At 38.6% G+C, this 15,673-nt stretch overlaps 1 protein-coding gene across 1 annotated transcript; it reads left to right on the top strand.

The window, feature by feature from the left end:
- Positions 1-5,914: 5,914 nt before the first annotated feature.
- On the top strand, positions 5,915-15,416 carry INTS12 (integrator complex subunit 12). Its single transcript, XM_010141353.1, has 6 exons — positions 5,915-6,074; positions 8,034-8,183; positions 8,724-8,911; positions 10,879-11,038; positions 12,373-12,525; positions 14,801-15,416. Exons 1-6 carry the CDS (start codon positions 5,919-5,921, stop codon positions 15,380-15,382), a joined length of 1,389 nt encoding a protein of 462 aa, XP_010139655.1. The 5' UTR covers positions 5,915-5,918; the 3' UTR covers positions 15,383-15,416.
- Positions 15,417-15,673: the final 257 nt, after the last annotated feature.

Below are 15,673 nucleotides of genomic sequence, written 5' to 3'. Positions count from 1 at the left end.
GGGCGCGGCTCCGTAACGAAGGCGGTGCTGGCCGGCGGGTGGGGACAGCAATTAGGAAGAAACAGACCGAGCAAATCGAGGCGATGTGCGGGTAGTACAGGGCGTGTAGGTTCCAACCAGAGGGTAGGATAGTTTTTGATTAGAAGAGGGTGGCGTTTTATTCTCTTAAGCATTTTGGTTTTGAGGAGTGACTTTCAGGTGAGAGGGCTTTACTGTATTCTTAAATTTACTAGTGCCTTAAACCAACAGGCAGTGACATCTGCCTAAACAGCATCTTCAGGTCCGTTTTTGCAGAATATTGAAGCTTGGTGGTAGCAGAGATTAGTAAATCTCTGTTGCTTGGGTATGATTATCTCATCTCCTTGAATAAATGGTTTTTATAAAACCAATTTTTGTGGCAACTATTCATGAGAACAAAAATATTTTGTGGAAAAGTAAGGCAGATGTAACAGGAAAAGGGCTTGATTAGACAGGGAACTCATGACAGAGCTCCAATGAAAAGAGGATGTATACAGGAGGTGGAAGTGGCAACGCAGGCTACAAAGAGGGAGCGTAGAAATATTGCCTAGGCATGTGTGGATGGTGTTTGGAATGCCAAAACTGAGGTAGATTTGAAACTAGCAAGCAACGTCAATGGAATGAGGTGCCATTAATCAGGAGAAGGTTTTATAAGGAGAATATGGTGCTGTTGCTGAGTAGGACAGGTGTTTAGTGACAGAAGATGCAGGAAAGGGTGAGACAGTCCATGTTGTCTTTGCCTCAGACTTCACCAGTAAGGCTTCCTAGACCCTTTGCCACAAGACAGGGTTCAAGGAGCGGAGGAACTACAAGTTGTGGAAGGGGATTAAACAAGGATTGTTTACCTGCCAAGTCTGTGGGCCCAAGCGGGCTGCATTCAGAGGTGCTGACTGCTGACAGTGTGTTCACAAAGCTACTCTCTGTCATCTTTGAAAGGCCATGAGATTAGGGGAGATCTCTAAAGACTGGAGAAAGGCAAATCTTATGTTCATCTTCAAAAAAGGTGAGAAGGACAATCTAGGGAACTACAAGCTGGTCAGCCTCACTCCTTCCACCTGCAGAAAGATCATGGAGGAAGCCATTTATAGGCATAAGAAGGAGCAGGTGGTAACTGGGGCTAACCACTTTGGGATCTACCAAGGATAAATCATGCCTGACCAACTGGATGGTCCTATATGACAAAATAACTAGATCTGAAGATGAAGAGAACGTGTTGGCTATCATCTGTCATAGTCTTAGAGCGACCTAATGGAAGCCTTTATATACCTAAGAGGAGATTATTGAGAAGATAGAGCCAGTCTTTCTACTTAGGTACACTGCAGAGAAACGAGGAACGGCACAACTGGGAACAGGGGAGGTTCCAGTTCAGAGTAAGGAAGTGAGGACAGTTAGGTGTTGGAACAGGTTGCCTGAAAGGTTTGTCACATTCCCATCTTTGGAGCTTTTCAGGATCCGGCTGGAGTCCCGCTGAAGCTGGTGTGAATTCAGTTCACCTGGTCTAAGCAGGTGGTTGCACACGGTGACTACTTGGGGTCCCTTCCAAATGGAATGATTCTGATTCTTAAATAATGTGCTGCTTGTGAGGGTTAGAAAACAGCGAATATAGGATAATAGTGTAACGTTAGAAATTTTGGATAAACAGGTTACTGTTATATTGATGGAAATACTAATTTAGAAGTGCAATATGAATGATGCTGTAGTATAGAATGTAAAATTAAGGATACCAGTACTAGTAACTCCATAGCAAAAGATTTTACTCCTGTCTTCTAAAATTCTCTGGAGAAGATGTCAGATAAATTAGAACTGATTAGTACAGTTGTCTGGACTACAAAAATGTATGAGTTTTGAAATACTCCTCATGGGAGATAACTGAGAAATTATGTTGTCATGAATAAAGTCCCAATTAAGATACTAAACTAAAACGAAAACTGAAAATAGAAGTTCAGTTTTTCCTGCTTTTAAGGTTTTCCTTGATCTACTTTATTAAGACTTAGATTAATTCTGTAACTGATCTGGAAAAGGCATTATTGGTAAATAAACAAAATCTGCCATTATCACAGTTCCTGGATTATTCAGGAAGAGGGAAAATCCTGGGGAACAGAAGAATCTGGAGGGAAGGTGGATTGATATTATGGGGGCAAATGAAATTAATTATTGAATAAAATAGTGCACTGCATTGGAAGGGATTTTGTGCTATTGATTCATGTTACATGGATTTTAAGTTAACTGCTACAGACATTGAAGGTAGGACATGAAAATGATATGTGAGCGAAAGTCTTTTTAATCAGCAGTGTCAATGAAAAATAAAAATATTTCTGAGTTTATAAAGAACAGGTTTGATAATAGCATTACAGTATAACTTGAAGGTACACACTTCCTTGGAAAAATATCTTAAATTGTACACCTATCTCAGAAAATAATAGAAATGTGAGTTTGAAAACAGACAGATGAAAATATGGCCGTATCTGAAAATGTAATGAGAATAGATCCATTTAACTGAAAGTGACGATGAATAAGATAATACATGTGTAGGCATGCAAAATATCAGCTGGCAATTGGATGTAAAGAAAGGGGCTCTTACACCCTAGAAATGTAATAAGTCTAGTGAATTGGAAGACAGCATATTCTGTGTAGTGCTCAATTAAGCTTATATGTATTTGGCAAAAACAATAGTCTGCTCAAGAAACAAGAGACTCAAATTTGTAGACATTTTAAGAATAACAACCCACTAATTAACATTTTCTTTCCCCCACAGGGATTTAAAGCACTTAGAGTAGTTTGCATTAGGAGGTTACTCCATGAGTGTTAGACTAGATGACCTTTAAAGGTCCCTTCCAACCTTAAGCATTTGATGACTGTCCATTGCAGGATTTTTAATATTATCTCAGATACTTCAGAGAGTTTTGTTACATTTCTCTTGTGCATCTGTCATCAAACAGTTCTTATACGACAGTGAAGTGTCAGAGACCTAAGCTGAGAAAGGTGCTTTTAGAGCTAGGCTAATGGCTTGTTTGCAAGAGGTGCTCTTGAATTCCTGTCCCTGCTGCCTGCATGTTCCCTTCAGTTACGCCTTTGTGCAAAACCAGTTCCCCTCCAGGTTCAGGGATGATAACACAGCCCTCTAATCTCAGAGCTGCGTTATCAAACTGCTACACGAAAGACAGTGTCATACTCACTTTTCCTGTTTCTTTTTCATAAACATCATTTGAATTATTTTCTGTACAAAGATTCCACTTTCAACAAGGAAGTCAAGGAGTGCTCTCACACGGAATAACCTATCCTTAAAACACACTTCCATTCTTGCTCCAAGGCTATCAAGTTGCTATATGCTGGCTATATGCAGAGGAGCAGCTTATGGATGAAAACATGAGTTAATATGTTTGGATCTTAGGTTTATATGTATCAAAGCACTGTTCTGATCTGTAAACATCTTGAAAAGGCCACTACCAAAACCAGTAATTTGCCTTTTGGACCAGACCAGTTATTGGTATTACCATGTTTCACAGTTGTATTATTGTGGTCCAGTAAGAAGAGCGTATTTATCAATTTACTTCTTTCAGATGATGCTGTTTCTAAGACAGCTATTGATGCGTTCATCTTTCCATTAAATATAGTTACCTTCTTTAACTAACAAGTAGTTCCTTTAATTTGAAAGTACATACCTAAACTGAGCATACTTGAACTGTTTAATAAACCCAGTTCCCTCCCTTCTCATGAGAAATTTCTTGTGACTTGCTAGTTGTAGCTGCAGTAGCCTATGACATTACAATTTAACCTTGAGAACAAAGGAAGAATTGCTACAATTTCACCTGCGAGTAAAAGAATAAATAGAGAGAAGCCATTTGAAATTTGGATTTTAACAGTTCCTTTACATTATATGTCTTTAAAAAACTAGGGCTAGAAATAAGTCTGGGAAGTGTTGCCTTCAGAAAGATGAAAACAGAATTATTATGCTTACATTTGCTCTCTAAATACTACAGGCATCCTGGGTTGGCTGCTAATGGCTGTGAAGGCTACCTGTTCCTTAAGTACACAAGTATACATTCCTGAAAGAAGCCTCGGAAAAGAACTTAAAGGATTTTTTTTTAACAGGGAATTATTCCAAATTTCTGAAATTAGTGTTTTAATTCTACTGTTTCCATTCAACAGAGGGTTTAGCAGAGTCCTAGTTTAAGATTGTATGGTATTGAAACTTGGAAGGCGTATTCACAGAACAAAGAAATGGAAGCGATAACCTACCCACAGAACTCGGGAGCAGCCTGGAAATATATCAGAGGTAGCTGCATAATAAAGAGGGAGTGTGTTTTCCACATGCATTGAATTAACTTTTTGTAAATATCAGAGAGACTGAATTGTCTGGATAGGGCTTGCACTGCAGACTCTGTTTGATCAGTGGAAAAGCGGAGTAAGTGGTGTGTAGTACTTACTAGCAGAAGTTCTGTGCCCATCAGAAAATTCTTTGACAAGTAGCAAAGATTAAGGAAGAGAGAAGAGAAGCTCTTGAAGAGGATTCTTAATTCTCTGCTGGGTCCATTGATAAAATCCCTGTGAAGTCTACTGTATGTTGAACTCCTTGATGATCTCAGTCAAGCAATTCTCTGGCATCTCGTGAAAGCTCAGCATGAGATAAAGGTTCCTGGAGACTTCTAGGCAAGTGTTGAGGGAGCAGGCTGCCACTGCTGGTGGTTTGGCCAAAGAGGTGAAGTTCACCCCCTTGAATATCAAAAGGAATTCATCAGACAAAACCTTGGAAGCTTCGGTTGAAAAAACTGTCCAGGCAGTGCTTTTGAGCAGAAATGATGAAAGCCTTTTCAAGAATGTCTTCTAGATCGTATGTATAACAAAATATATAATGTCCTGATGTGTTTCGAATGAGATTTGAAGGTATTCTTAACGATACCATTTCTCATCCATTCTGGAAAATTCCCTTCCCATGTTATTTCTTTAATTATTAATTGTTAACTACTGATTAAGTTAGAGAGCTATCTATCTTTGTAGGGACATCTTGTCATGTAAATGCAGTTCCTTAGAGCTTTTGTTAAAAGACATTGAACAGAGGAGGCTCCAGAGTGCAGGAATGTATTGCTGTGAAGCAAAGCTATTTTTTTAAAAATTCATTCTAACCTTTTCTTTGCTTTATTCCATTTACTTTGACACTGTGGCATCTTAGAGCTCTGTATAGTCATTAGCTGACATAACAGCCTAGGCTGTCTCAAGGGGACTTAGGTGAATCACAGTCTGAGTTATAAATGTTGTCAGTGTTTCAGATAAATTTTAAAATGGACAATATATTTTTCCAGATTTTTAATACACATATAAAATTATATACTAACTGTTCTATACCTCTTATATGGTATGTTACAGTGAGCTGTTCTTTTCAGAAGTTTCTAAAGTTAATGTTTCTACAAGTAAGAGATTTTTCATTGTTAAACGAGCAACGAGATAGAAATCACTATGCGCAAATAATGTTAAGGAGAAGGGTAGTGATTGCTTTTCTTGAAGTTTACATTTATTTTGCATACTTTTCAATATTTGTGTATATAGAATATCAAGAGTATGGAATACTTGTTCTATTTATATAAGTATGATGAGTTTAGTTTCTGAACATTAGATATGTTCTAATTTGAACATGTGAATGAATTTGACATTTCAGATGTAAAGCCAAATTGAAGTTCTGCAGCTCTGAGGTTCACAATCAGTCACCTTCTGATGATGATAATTAATTCACATATCATCCTTGCTGTGATTTAGTATTATTTCATTTTACAAAAAATTAAACCTTCTGTGACGTTGTTAGTCACAGGTTGTTTCAGTTATGCTCCATGTGGATATAGTTGTCATTGTTTTCCTATTTTGCCTTTTTTTTTTTTTTTTTTAATTCTTCCTCCAAAGACACCACTATGGCTGCTGCAGTGAACTTGGAGCTTGATCCCATTTTTCTGAAAGCCCTGGGCTTCTTGCATTCGAAGAGTAAGGACTCTGCTGAAAAGTTGAAAGCACTTCTCGATGAGTCTTTGGCCAGAGGAACTGACTCGAGCTATCGTCCATCCCAGAAGGTATTGGTATTGGAGAGCATGGGTCATTTTTATATGCCTTTTTGAAGTGCTTGCTATTCCTAGTTCTTCTTTTATAGTTGAAAAGTTTAAAGAGAATTAGAAATTGAGGAAAAAGAAAACGTAGTTATGAAATGTTCATATTCCTCATTCCCCTTTTATGCAACATAATCCATTCAGTTACTTGAATTTAATGGAAGAAAAAAGTCTCTTTACTTTGTTGATGTAGGAAGACCTGTAAAAGATGTTGAATATCTCAGCACTATATTGCAAGTGTCATGCCTTTGTAATAGTACTTTTTCTGTTTACTTTTCTATTGGCTTTGGCATTTTTGTTCATAAGCTGTCATACACATTATCTAAGGTGAACCCAAAATTAAATGTTTCTCCAGTTAAAATCAGAGATGAAAGATCTTTAAAATGCAGATAATTTTTGCCACAGATAAATATTAAACAAACCAAGCTATTTACTGACAAAGCTGGATGTCTTTTCTTGCAATTCTGTTGATGAAGTCCTATGAGAATGAAATCTACCAAATGGTTCAAAGCAGAAATGATCTGCAGGCTGAAACCATTGCCATCCAATGGAAAAACATTATTCTTCATCTACTTGGAAATCACTAACCACCTGCTAGAGAGAATATTTGAATCTGAGATTAGTGTATAGAAATGACCAAGCGGGGCCATCCTTGTATTGCTACGTTTTGCCATATGGATAATGAGGTAGTGCTCTCCCCTAGGATGCCTGGAAGTCAGCCTGGTATGTTTTAATGGTGGTCTGTATGCTGGTACGTTAGTAATATTTCATTTCTATGTGTTCGTGTTTTCGAATAACTAAAAGGTGGCATTATTACTGCTACAGCACACGTTGTGCTTGTACTGTGTGGTTTGACTCCTTTCTATTCAAATTGTTAGCTCCCTGAAACCTGAACTGCGGTTCCCTCTAACACAGGTCTCAAAACTCTCAGGTGCCCTCTATGTCAGAGCTCAAAGAAGCATTAGTTCGTGGTTTAAAGAGGGAGCCCTTAGCTGAGTAATAGTGCACAGAGGCTTGAGAAGCCAATTCTAGTAACAGCTCGCTGGTAGTCACCTGCCCTCAGGTAAGACTGAGGCTCAGGCCAGAGGAAGAAATCTTTTGTTCTCCTTTATTCAGTATGTCTCCAGTATCAGCTGGACTGCAAAGCTCAGAAATGGAAAAAAATACAAGAATTCCTTTCCTTGCATTCTCAGGCTGCAGGATTAATTTGTGGTTGACCATGGAATGCACGAACAGAGTAAGGAGCACAGGATTACCACAGTCAGGCAGATGAGGAAATCCATTTCTGACTCTGAAGCAACAGGAAGTCAAGAAACTTGGGGAGGGTTACTGAAGCTCGGGACTCATTCCACAATACAGCAGAGAATTATTCCCTTCTTACTAAGCTGGGGGGGGGAGGTGGTATCTTGCTCGTGCAACTATTGGTTTTTGTAGAGATCTGACTTTATTAATCCAATAGATGAATATGGACTGAGATTAACTAGAGGTCAGTATTTTTCTCTATGAAGGAATGAAGTATTGATGTCTGGTGACATCATACGTCAACTTATGTTTTCAGCTTACATTGAATTTTGTCCTTAGAACTATCTGAAAATTTATTTTCATTATCTCTTTGAATTTTAAAAGCAGAAAAGTTTTCCTCTTTAATTAATGTTCCAAAGAGGATCTGTCTTTGGAAAAGGAGCACCATTTCCTATGGAAGGTGGGTGATAAGGGGACATTTTAATAATTGTGTGCAGCTTAAACACTGTTGATGTGATATGAAAATATTTCAGAAATGTTTTAAAAAATTCTGATTAAAAAGGGCATATATAGATGAACAATGTTGTATGACATGTTGTTTGCCTATCCTGTTATCTAGCTAATTGCAAACTGGGAAGTAACTTAAGTGTAGGGATTGCCTTCAATTTTTATTTCTGTTTTTAGGAAGTAGAGCAACCAAAAGCATCTATTACCAAACCTATTTCTGGTAAACAAGAGCCTAAAGCTTCTTCTAGTTTGCCTTCTGGTAACAACAATGGCAAGCCCACTGCGTCAGAAAAGGTGAAAAAAGAAACAGAGAAGAGATCTGATAAAGTAAGTAATTTTTGTTTTCTAATGCAATAACTTGGTTAATAAACTTGAAGATGTTTTAGACAAAAGCTCTTCTTTTTAAACTGTGTAAGTCAACCCATATAATTGTGCATAGCCTGTGAGCTGCGTTATCCAATCACGTTGCCATTTAGGTAATCCAGCAGAAGTCTTGTTGTAATTATTCTGCGAGTGTTTTCCCTGTGAATTGTAGGGAGCGTGGACTAGACGACCTTTAGGGGTCCCTTACAACCCAAACCATTCTATGATTCTATGTTTTAAATATTCTGATAATAAGACGTTACTAAAATGTAGGAGACTGAAATGTGGGATTCCCAAAGCTTTTTCAAGCATTTTGAGGTGAAGTACAAAAAGTGGGCTTGAGCTTCTATTTCATAAATATTTTGAAGAAAATATGTATCTAAGGAAAATATGTTGTAAAGCACACCTTTTTGTACTGCTAACCACATCACTTGAATAATTTTCTCATTTTAATAATATCCATTAGTTTTTTGTATTTTCACATTCTCTGTGTGTGTATGATAGATAAAAGGGGATACTGCTGAAGGAGCTGATGCAACAAAGAAGCCCAGACTAGAGAAGCAAGAGGCTCGTTCCTCTCCTATTACGGTTCAGACAAGCAAGGATTTATCCATGCCTGACTTGTCTAGCTTCGAGGAAACCAGTGCTGATGACTTTGCTATGGAAATGGGGCTGGCCTGTGTTGTTTGCAGGTAAGTCAACATTGCTTCATTGCAATTGTGTAGTTATCTTTTTTTGATTGTGTGCTGTTGAGTTAATGATTCCTGTAGTTTTTGTTCTGGAAATCATTTAAGCACGTATCCAAAATTAATAATACATTTAAACATCCTTCCTGAATAAGAATGGTTTCTTGAAAATTGAACCTTTAATGAAAAAAAACAATATTTTTATTGCTTCAGGAGACAAGTGAGCAAGAACCTAGCTGTGGGCTCACAAATGCAAAAGAGTGCATTTGCATATTAACTACTCCTTTTTTCTAGACGACAAAACTGAAGTAGAGACTTAAAATGTTTCTTCAAGATTTGCCAAGTGTCAAACGTATTTTCATAGTGATTAAGCGTATTGAATGTTGATGTCTGCGGTGGATTCTTCTTGTTCTTTCGTACCAAGTTAGGCATAAGGAGAGAGGATTAAAGTAACTTCATTCTCTGCAATACCCGCAGATCTTAGAAAATCAACACTCACCAGTTGTATGGCTCCTCAGTTACATGAAGAAGAAATACTACATGCTCATGGCAGTTGATAGTGAACTCTGTCTCAAAAAAACAAAAGAAACCCCAAAAGATATATCTTAAAAAGAGCCTAGTTTTGAAAGAGCAACCTTATTTTGTATGAATACTTTTTTGTTTGTTTTCTGAAGGTAAAAGATGACTAGGTTTGTTTCTCGGTTATATCATTTAAAAATAACTGAGGTTTAACTCGTTTCTGGGTATGAAGAGTTCATGGTCTTTTTAATCAGTCTGGGATTGTACTTTGTAATTTTAAAATAGGGTGAGTCTCCTCCCGTGAGACGTGGGGTTGAAACATCACCACTTTGTTCTGACCCAGTTTATTTGGGAATAACAAGCAAACAAAACAGCTTTTGAAATATCCTGCATCTAAAATAATGGGCATTTGAATTTCAGAAAGGTTTCTCTCACTGGTTTTAAATAGCCCGTTTAAAAGAGAAATATTTCTTAGAAAGTGTTCTAGTATCCGTAAGGACAATACCTTCAGACTTCATTTTCATGTTATATAAAGAAATAAGGTATTACCTTTCCCCACCCATCTACAAATAGAGTTTCCATGGTTACCTGGCTACCTGCTCCTTGGGGATATGAGCGAAAGCAGCTTAGCAATTAAATAGCCTGATTTGTCATCTGAAAGAAGAAATCGTTAGGAAAATGGTATTTGGCTAATTCACAGACATACTCCCAGTCATGTGTGTATTACTAATTTGTCATTTAAACAGCGTGATTACTTTCACCAGAGGCCCACGCAAAATTAAGTCCTCATCACCAGCTTACATGTTTGCTCCAAGTCAGGACTGCACAATTAATCCTTTCTGTTCCCTCTTTCTGTGATTCTGGTGGTATCTCAAATTCCAAGAGTCTGTTTGTGTAGTAGGGACCAAAAGGATGGCTAATAAGACATCTCTAAAGTAGTATATAGCTTGGATAATGATGCATTTAAATCTTGTAGCAGAAATCACTTGTACAGGCTTGTCAGTGAGAAATTATTTGTTCTGGAACTGTATTGCTCTACAGTTTACAGCAAAATTATCCAAATATAGGCTAGGCCTTCATATACTAATATATTGAGGGAGTCGTAATTGTTATACAGTGAGATATCCCGGGTTAAGCAAAGCAGGTGAGACTTACATTTCTAATACAAAAATCAAATGGAGAAATCAAAGTGTCATATACAGGTTTGGTAGTATAGAAGTTTTAGATTTTCTCAAAAGGAATTACCTTTAAAAAATATAAATTTTCTAAAGTATATGTTAGGAAGAGCTCGTACAGGAAGAGGAAGAATACATTTCATTTGCCACGGGTCGAAAGTATATGTGAAAGCAAAAAATATTTCTAGTTTTTATCTTAAGCATTGGAAAACTTGCAACAATTGGATAATCCTTTAAGTGCTTTCTCCCCTAATCTGTTCTTAACTATTTGCTCTGCAGGCAAATGACAGTTATTTCTGGGAATCAGCTAGTGGAGTGTCAGGAGTGCCATAATCTCTACCACCAGGATTGCCATAAACCTCAGGTGACAGACAAGGAAGTGAATGATCCTCGACTTGTATGGTATTGTGCCCGCTGTACCAGGCAGATGAAGAGAATGGTAAGAGTCAGTTTTTTGTCTCATGTGAGCATTATTTGAATACAGCAGGCTGTTTCCAATCCATGAGAGTATTTTACTGGGTGCAGAAATCTTCGGAAGCATGTTGGAGAACCATTTTTCTCAGCAGTGCTTCCCTTGTTGCAACTGTGTTTTTTAACGTAACATGTCAAAGAGTATTCTGTAATGTGCTTCTTAAACAAAGCTTTTTAAAAAGCAGAATTTGAGTGAACAAGAGTGAAATAGGACTATTTCCTACTTGGTAAGCAGCAGTTGAAAACTTTTTTTTTTTTTTATTTCAGGTGATACTCAGTTCTTAGTACATGTCTACCCAGTAGCCCTGCAGTTGTAGTTTTTGTGAAGCTTTGGACATGAATGGTTGTTTTCCTGTAAGACAAGACTGCAAGTTTCAGTCCAGATCTCAAGTGTCAAGTGTGTTGAGGCTTGACAATAAGCTGAGGTAGCACATTCCAGGAAAAAAAAACCCTTAATTTTGACTGATCTGCGTGTTAATTTTTTAGCTAAACAGACTAATTATTCCTGATCGCACAGGAATCCCACTCATGTCATCATGAGAAACAAATGTCAGAGTAAGAAAGCATCTTTAAGTGCATCAAGCATTAACCATTAGTTTGCGCTACTTCAGTTTTGGCATTTTTAAATCAAACCCTTTTATACAGCAGAAAATGTGTTCAGTTTTTGAACTGTTTATGATAACGTAGCAAATTCTTACCTGTTGAAATGGCTCTAGTAAGAAACAAGAAAAGAAGGCAATGTAAGATCCTGGCCTATGAGTTGTCATCACTAACGGAAACACGTGATTGTTCTGATGATCATCAGGCCTTTGAACTAAAAGGAGTGTTTGCTTGAGGTTGGTTACTGCACAGGACAACTGTTGTAGTCATTCAATGTCTGCTTTTAATACACCCTTTCCTTTTTCTGTTTCATTTTACCTGCCACTTCTTAGCAGACTCTTGCAGCCTTTGTGCCAGTATGGTTGGATTATGTCCCTTTCTTCCTCAAGTTCACCTGACTTTGCCTTATTTCTGTGAAGGCGCAGTGCTTTCCTGTTCCCGAAGTGTCGACACTGCTGCTCTTTCCACACTGAAATAGCAAGTCCTATTCGGTGTGCTTTTTGGCTGTACTCTGTCCCCAGTACCATACACCGTACTATCTCCGCAGCCCTATTACCTTATTTCTCAGACATTGTTCAGCTCAAAATTGTAAAGGCTGGGTTGCAATCTGACAACTTTCATGCTTTTTGTTAACAGTCAAACCAATCAATATTGTCGAACCCATAACTAATTTGGGGTGGTTTTTTTCTGCCACTTATACAGGCTCAGAAGACACAAAAACCACCTCAAAAACCAGCTCCTGCAGTGGTTTCAGTTGCACCAGCCGTGAAGGATCCATTGGTCAAGAAGCCAGAAATTAAGTTAAAATCTGAGACCCCACCAACTTTTCTGGCGTTCAAGAGAACTGAAGTCAAGGTAATGTAGTTTAATTTTTCCAGAAGGAGAGTTTACGTTTTGCTGCATAGATTATAATTTTTTTAATTAGACTGATCTTTTTTCACAAGAACTGTGAATGAAAATAGTCTGCAATACTGTGTTTACTGAGTACTGTCATAGATGCTGGTTTTGCATTAACCATTAAAAGAGTGGGGAAAAAAACCCTCAATTCAACTATAAGTCCCTAAAGTATCCAGCTTTTGACTGTGTTTTTATGTAACAAGGGAGAGAGCAGTATTTACTCTGCAGATTTTTTGTAATGATATTTTATACAAGAAGAAATAATCACTTGTAGCCCAGAAAGTCATTCATGTCCTGGGCTACAACAAAAGAAGCATGGACAGCAAGTCAAGGGAGGAGCTTCTCCCCCTCTACTTGGCTCTTGTGAGACCCGCCTGGAGTACCACATCCAGCTCTGGTGTTCTCAGCGTAGGAAAGACATGGATCTACGTGAGCAGGTCCAGAGGAGCATGATGAAGATGATCAGGAGGCTGAAGCACATCCCCGAAGAGGACAGGCTGAGAGAGCTGGAGCCTGGAGAAGAGAAGGCTGTGAGGACACCTTCCAATACTTATAAGGGGCCTACAGGAAAGCTGCAGAGAGACTGTATCAGGGAATGTAGTGATAGGATGAGGGGTAATGATTTCAAACTAGAAGAGGATAGATTTAGGTTAAATATTAGGAAGAAGTTCTTTTACTGTGGTGAGACACTGGAATGAGTTGGTCAGAGGGACTGTGGATGCCTCCTCCCTGGAAGTGTTCAAGGCCAAGCTGGATGGGGCTTTGAGCAACCTGATCTAGTGGAAGGTGTTCCTGCCCATGAAACTAGGTGATCATTAAGGTCCCTTCCAACCGAAAGCATTCTGTGATTCTATGAATTGTAGAAAATAAATTATTTGTTCTCAGAGGTCAAGTAACGTGTCATGAGGAGAAGGCTTCTCCTCATAATGATAGTAGACTTGGCAGTGCTGGGTAACAGTTGGACTCCATGATCTTGAAGTTCATTTGTGGCCTAGATGGTTCTGTGATTCTGCAATAGAGAAACAATAGCTGACTCTGTGAGATGTAATTTAGGAGGCTGCTGCTTCTTGTATACATTGCCTCATGTTTCCATTTCTCCAAGTTTCTTAATAAATATTGTCACAAGTTGGTCGAAGGTGGTCAGCCAGAAGCAGTGTAATAAATAACACAGTAGTCTAACAAAGCATGACCCTTACCTAGGAAAACATATCTTTAACTCAGAATCAAAGCAATTATTCATGTGCTCCAAGTTATGTTTGACATTACTCTGCTTGCATGCAAGCCATCATGAATAATATGATGGCTATTGCTCAAGCACTTACACTTAAGAAATAACTTTTTTCCCCCCTCAGCAGAGTTATTTATGAGCCTAAATGGGTTGTAAGAGTGAGGCCTAATTTAATCAACCATCTTTATTGTTTAGAATCTGTCTGGATATATTATAGAAGGGGTATTACTTGAATAGAGGGTTTCAATGTCCCTTTTGACTCTGATGTGTGGCATAACTCTGATTTCATAATTCAACATGTGTGTTATCCCCATCTGAAAACTGGGGATTATAGGGCTTAATATGTGGGAGCTGCAGTTAATGTTTACAGTACTTTGTAGGCAAGGAACATACTGTGGGAGGTTTGGGTTTTGCAGTGCCTGAATGAGAAGGCTACAGGAAAGAAGTCCAGTGACTTTTGTTTGTTTGTTTGTTTGTTTAAGTTATGTGTATGGTACAGACTGCTAAAAACCAAGAGAAGGGAAGGGAAATGTTTGGGTACTGCTGCTTTGACCAAAAGACTAATAAATGCAATACTTAATTGCTCAGTATCTGAGCATCTGTCATCTTACTAAGAAGTGACAACAGGTAATGACAGTAAACAATAAATGGTAGTGGCTTGTCTCTCATTTTTATAGTTCACAAATGGGGGCTGCTTGTTACTTCAGTTAAACCGTCTTTCAGAGTTTGTGTGGGTATCACGATGTGGTATGATAGCCTGCCAGCTGTATAGGAGAAAGGGAAGAAAAGGTAATACCAGTTTTATGTCGCTGGGAAATTAAAAGCTGGCTGTACCTGGCATCCTTTTCTTTTTCTGTTGATACTCTTAACTGCAGTAACCAGTGATGAAATATTGTCCACCGGGTGTTCTTGGGAAAAGAACTGAAACAGGGGCTCAATCTATTGCTGCTGTGATGTGTTACACAAATAGATGCTACTATAATAAGAATGCTTTATTTATTTTAGACCTCAGCAGCAATTTCGGGGAACTCAGCCAGTACAAATGTTTCCTCTTCAGCAACCAGCGGCCTTACAGGATGGGCTGCTTTTGCAGCCAAAACCACCTCTGCCAGTCCGTCAACTGCCAAACTGGGATCATCAGCACAGAGCGCCAGTGGGAAACCTGCAGCTTCTTCAAATAACCAGAAACCTGTGGGTTTGTCAGGGTTGGCAACTTCCAAAACAGGGTTAGGGTCAAAAATAGCTTCTGCCAACAACAACACAAACCCCGTTCAGCTGAAACCTCCTCCACCTCTGACACTGGGGAAGACCACTCTTAGTCGTTCAGTAAGCAGTGACAATGTCAGCAAAGTAGGTCTTCCTAGTCCCAGTAGTACCGTGCCGAGCACCAGCAGCCAGGTGAGCAGTGGGAATGGCAACAGCGGGACCGCAGGCAACAGCGGGGGCAGTGGAAGCAAAACCACGGCAGATACCAGTAATCAGTCAACCTCCCTCAAAGGCCCAACTTCTCAGGAATCTCAGCTCAATGCTATGAAAAGGTTACAAATGGTCAAGAAGAAGGCTGCTCAAAAGAAACTGAAGAAGTAGTATGGCTGCTTGCTAATTTTGTTGGTTGTGTTCTCTGAAACAGCAGCGTTGGTGATTTTTTTGTTGTTTGTTTGGTTGGTTTTTTTAAAAGAAAATCCCCCAGTTACTGGACTGAAACAGCAGTCAAATCAGGGAAGTCCAAAACCTATGTTGTATAGGACGTCAAAATTTGATAATCCTGTACTCCTTCTGACTTCACAAATCTATGAATTTGAGTATATTGAAGGAATTCACAACTACATGCTCCAGATTTTTTAGCTCAAAGCACTGAAACTTGAAATTGTAAAAATT

Source organism: Buceros rhinoceros, unplaced genomic scaffold (assembly GCF_000710305.1).
Source record: "Buceros rhinoceros silvestris isolate BGI_N320 unplaced genomic scaffold, ASM71030v1 scaffold1988, whole genome shotgun sequence".
Lineage (NCBI taxonomy): Eukaryota > Metazoa > Chordata > Aves > Bucerotiformes > Bucerotidae > Buceros > Buceros rhinoceros.
This window is presented reverse-complemented; position numbering and strand designations above follow the sequence as displayed.

Coding starts and splice junctions, on each gene's coding strand:
- INTS12 (XM_010141353.1), top strand. CDS start 5,919: ATGGCTGCTGCAGTGAACTTGGAGCTTGATCCCATTTTTCTGAAAGCC. Junction 6,075..8,033: donor GCTATCGTCCATCCCAGAAG/GTATTGGTATTG, acceptor TTCTGTTTTTAG/GAAGTAGAGCAACCAAAAGC. Junction 8,912..10,878: donor CTGGCCTGTGTTGTTTGCAG/GTAAGTCAACAT, acceptor TTTGCTCTGCAG/GCAAATGACAGTTATTTCTG.